The sequence below is a fragment of the Buceros rhinoceros genome, unplaced genomic scaffold, assembly GCF_000710305.1.
Source record: "Buceros rhinoceros silvestris isolate BGI_N320 unplaced genomic scaffold, ASM71030v1 scaffold12969, whole genome shotgun sequence".
In the NCBI taxonomy this organism is placed as follows: Eukaryota; Metazoa; Chordata; class Aves; order Bucerotiformes; family Bucerotidae; genus Buceros; species Buceros rhinoceros.
In genome coordinates, this window is record NW_010429796.1 from 1 (window position 1) to 4,191 (window position 4,191).

Consider the following 4,191-nt stretch of genomic DNA (forward strand, 5'->3'; position numbering starts at 1 on the left):
CTTCCTGCCCCCCGGTGAGTACCGGCCGTGCCCGCGACATCTGCCTCTGCTCTCCCGCAGCTCTGTGCTCCCGGGCCCGGAGCCAGGCCCCCTCCAGAGCCCTCGTGAGCCGCAGTAGCAGGCAGAGGACAGGGCGTATCTGGACCTCACCAGCTAGCACTGGACACTCTTCAAGGAGCAGCCTGATGAGCAGGACTAACTTTGATCATCTGGCCGTACTCCTCGTGTAGCACAGCTGCATGGGCTAATACACACGTGCATTTGTTTTACTGACTTGTATTGGATATGAAGGCAGTGATCAAAGTACCCTTTTTGTTTCCAAAGGCTGTGACAGGTGGTATCAGTCAGTCTTCAAGTTACCTGTCCTCTACTTGACTGTTTTCCAGGCAATTCAGGTCGTAATTCTTTGAGTAAATTGAAGGTTGCTCTCAAAAAATCTGGAGTCCTAAGCCTGCCCCTCTCCCTCTCCGGGTAACTCCTCCATGATAGTGCCACAGTCGTATCTGCTGCCCCAGACAGTGCCCTGGACTCTGACTGCATTGTAGCCCTGTGGCTTGAGGTGAATTTCCAGTTCTTGTTTGTTGCCCAGGTTCTGTATGTGAGTCTGCAGGTGCCTGAAGGAGGCTTCACCTGCTTTCTGAGCAGGAAAGAGTCTTCCTCTTGGCCGCCTCCTTTCCATGCTTTGTTACCAGATTGCAGCAATCCCTCTCACTCTGGACTTCAGTTCCTGACCCCTGATGAATCTAACGTAAAGCTTCCCTCACCAGGTTAGCAAGTCTGGTTGCAAATACTTTCCTCTCTTAATCCCACAGTAAATGACTGTAGTACAGTTACACTGAAGTGGGGAAGCTGGAACCATCAGAACATGAGAATTTTTGGGGTCGGTCTTCTGAGCAGTGCACTGGAAAGAAGCCTCCTGGCTACTGTGAAGCAGAGCTTGATGCTTTGCAGTGAATTTACACGATACAGAGCACTAGTTATGACTGCCAAGAGTTCCCTTCCCTTGCAGCCACTGATGTTATCAAAAACGTTAGCAGGCCTGCTGTGTTGTGCTCTCTTGTTTAATCTCGAAGCAAAGTTCTCATTTACTGGAAACTGGCACAATAATTTAGGATCCTTAGTACCATTCTGCTGCTCTATATGTTTTTGGCTTCTTTTTTCTTTCTTTTTTTTTTTTTTTGAAAGACACATTCCCAGGCCTATGAATTTGGAATGTAAATTAAAAATTGTGGGTTGATATATCCTGTTATGTGGTCTTTTGCAGGAAATGGCCGCTTTCCAGGAATTATTGACTTGTATGGAACTGGAGGAGGACTCCCTGAATACAGGGCATGCCTGCTGGCCAACAATGGCTTTGCTGTGCTGGCTCTAGCTTACTACAACTATGAAGATCTCCCCAAAGAGATGAAGGAATTCCACCTGGAATATTTTGAAGAAGCTGTAAACTATATGTTACAACACACCCAGGTTGGTTGGTTCGTGGACACTCACTAGAGGGAGCTCTCATTAGTCAGGTCTTGTCAGACAGCAGATGGGGCAGAGCTGCTATACTTAAAACAGCATCTCTGTTCAAGTCGGCTGTAATTAATTTGTTTTACATCTTTAACTCCCATTACAATGGCTCTCTGGCAAATTATTCCCTTTCTTCCTTTTGAACTGGCCAGGTGACAAACAGGTCACATACTGCTCCATTCAACCCAGTTCATAACTAGGGTACTGGTTGCCTGAAGGCTTCCAGCAGGGCTTTTAGGTGTATGCTCTGTAGAATGTCCTTCAGGACTGAGTGCCCTTTTCAGCTGTGGAGTACATGATAACATTCTGTGATCCATATCTCAAGGAAGTCCACCAGGTCACATTTGTAGTTGTGTAGTGTATAAACCACTCCAAATGTTGGTGAGTGTGAGTTTTAGTAGCTAGTTGAGCTTGGGAATCTTTTTAAGTCGACACCTCTTGGAAGAGAACTCTGCTCAATTCTACATCTCCTTCCAAGCAGCTGTGTGTGACAACAACTAGAACTGCACAAGGCAACACTTGGTTTCTCTGGAGAACTCAAAATCTCAACCTCAGAAAGATGTGTAGTTGTTAAAGTCTTGGTTGCTTTTCAGTCACCCTAACCCTAACTGCTCAGACCACCTCTCTGGCCAAAATATTCAAAATTGCTTCCCTACCGCCTTTTGTTCCCCTGAGAGAAGTTCCATAGTCTCCCATTAACACCTCTACTGATACCCTCACAATTTTTTTAACATGTTGCAAAGTTTCAGCCAGTATTTTCTTATTTCCCCCTTTTCATGCTTCCAAGTCACTGGGCTTGAAGCCTATTGCACTGGTCATAAGGTACAAAAGGTATTAAATTTTGATGCTGTCTCCGAGCCTTTTTACCCCTGAGGTCTTTGGATATTGGAGTGGTTGTGATATTAGCTAACCTTATTCCAATATCCTTAGAGGTTTCAGCACTGTGTAAGATCATTTAGCTTTCCTATTCTAGTTAATTTACCTGTGTAAAAGAAAATGAAGGTAACCTGTTCTGGATTGACTCCAGAGGGCTGTACAATTCGCTTAGAAAAATGGTTTTAGTAGGTTATTTTTCGAGGTACATTTTAATGAGTAAGCTACCTCAGAACACTTCCTTTTCCCTGTGAGTTAGACACAAAGCATTCTAAAGAAACAGGAAAGCAGCTGATGTGGAGTCTGCTACCCCATGTTAGCTTCTTCATCGGCTGAATATAATAAATATGTCATTATAACTGATGACACTATCATTGCTATGACTGCACTGAAAGAAAGCTTTTGTAGAAGACGCCTCCCCTGCCCCTTCCCTGAACTACCTTATAAGCAAAGTGAATCTGGGGCTGCACACCTGCATCATTTTTGTAAGCACAGCTGTACCCTCTGCATATGCTTCAGCACTGAACCTTGTAGCTTTGTTAGAGTGATGCTGCAGGGCTCAGCCGCACTTATGATCACAAATCGAGCACAGAACAGTGCCCCAGGGTCCCTCAGGCCCGGGCCCTGCACAAAGGACCATAGGTGCCTCTACTTGCGGTACAGACTGAGGTCAGACACTGCTGTGAATGTGGCAGCATTTTAAAGAAATGGTGTGCTGTGGTTCATTGCTTGTGGCATCTCTTCTCTTCCGTCCAGGTTAAAGGTCCGGGGATTGGGTTGCTTGGATTCTCGAAGGGGGGTGACCTGTGCATCTCAATGGCCTCCTTCCTAAAGGGCATCACAGCCACCGCCCTTATCAACAGCTCAGTGGCAAATGTGGCCGCAGTGCTCCACTACAAGGATGTCACCATTCCACCCCTCGGTTTCAATGCAAAACGCGTCAAGGTCACCAAGTCTGGGATGGCCAATATTGTCGACGTAGTGAACAACCCACTCGAAGGGCCTGACCGCCAAAGCTTTATCCCTTTGGAGAAGGCCGAGTGTCGCTTCCTGTTCATTGTTGGCAAGGACGATTGCAACTGGAAAAGTGAATTCTTTGCAGTTGAGGGGAGCAAACGCTTGCAAGCTCATGGGAAGGAAAAGCCTAAGATAATTTGTTACCCTGGAGCAGGGCACTACATTGAACCCCCCTATTTCCCGATGTGTGCAGCCTCAATGCACCAACTATTTGGCAAGCCTGTGGTATGGGGAGGGGAGCCCAAGGCACACTGCGAGGCACAGATGGGCGCTTGGCAGCAGATCCAGTCTTTCTTCCACAAACAGCTCATGAGCAAGCCATCTAAGTTTTGATCCGAGTTAGGTTATTTTACAGATGAAGATGTTGGTTTTTCAAGTTTGTTTTGCTAAAAGGCTCTGAATAAGAACAAAAAACATCAGCAAATAAGCAACTGGGTTTCTTGGAGGATGATAGTGGGTGAGAGCATGAGAGCTGCTTCCTTTTAACACCTTCCTCTAACATAGGTTAGAGGTCTTGGCCTCCTGTTGTGTGTAGTGTGGGATTACAAGCTGTGGAAAAATGATGCTGGTCTGATTTGAATGTGAATTTAAGTCTGAAGTAACTCAGGAAGATGAGAACCAAGATGAAGATTTGCCTTGGCTTTCTCAGAGGAAACACGTGTGCCATTGCCCTTACCAGAGCCAGCTTTGTGCTCTCATTTTTCTGGAAGCAGCTGATCTCTCTTCCTGCCTCCAGTAATCTTTCTATTATCCCTGTGCACTTCTTTCTGTCGTGTTAAAGATAGGAGT

The 4,191-nt window shown here is 46.1% G+C and overlaps 1 protein-coding gene across 1 annotated transcript; it reads left to right on the forward strand.

The window, feature by feature from the left end:
- Window positions 1-1,264: 1,264 nt before the first annotated feature.
- On the forward strand, window positions 1,265-3,735 carry LOC104499309 (acyl-coenzyme A thioesterase 1-like; the record flags this gene model as incomplete). The annotated part of the gene is made up of 2 exons (XM_010142797.1): window positions 1,265-1,467; window positions 3,142-3,735. Coding segments are annotated over 2 exons (797 nt in total), but the record flags the coding sequence as incomplete, so codon positions are not given.
- Between the last annotated feature and the right edge of the window lie 456 nt (window positions 3,736-4,191).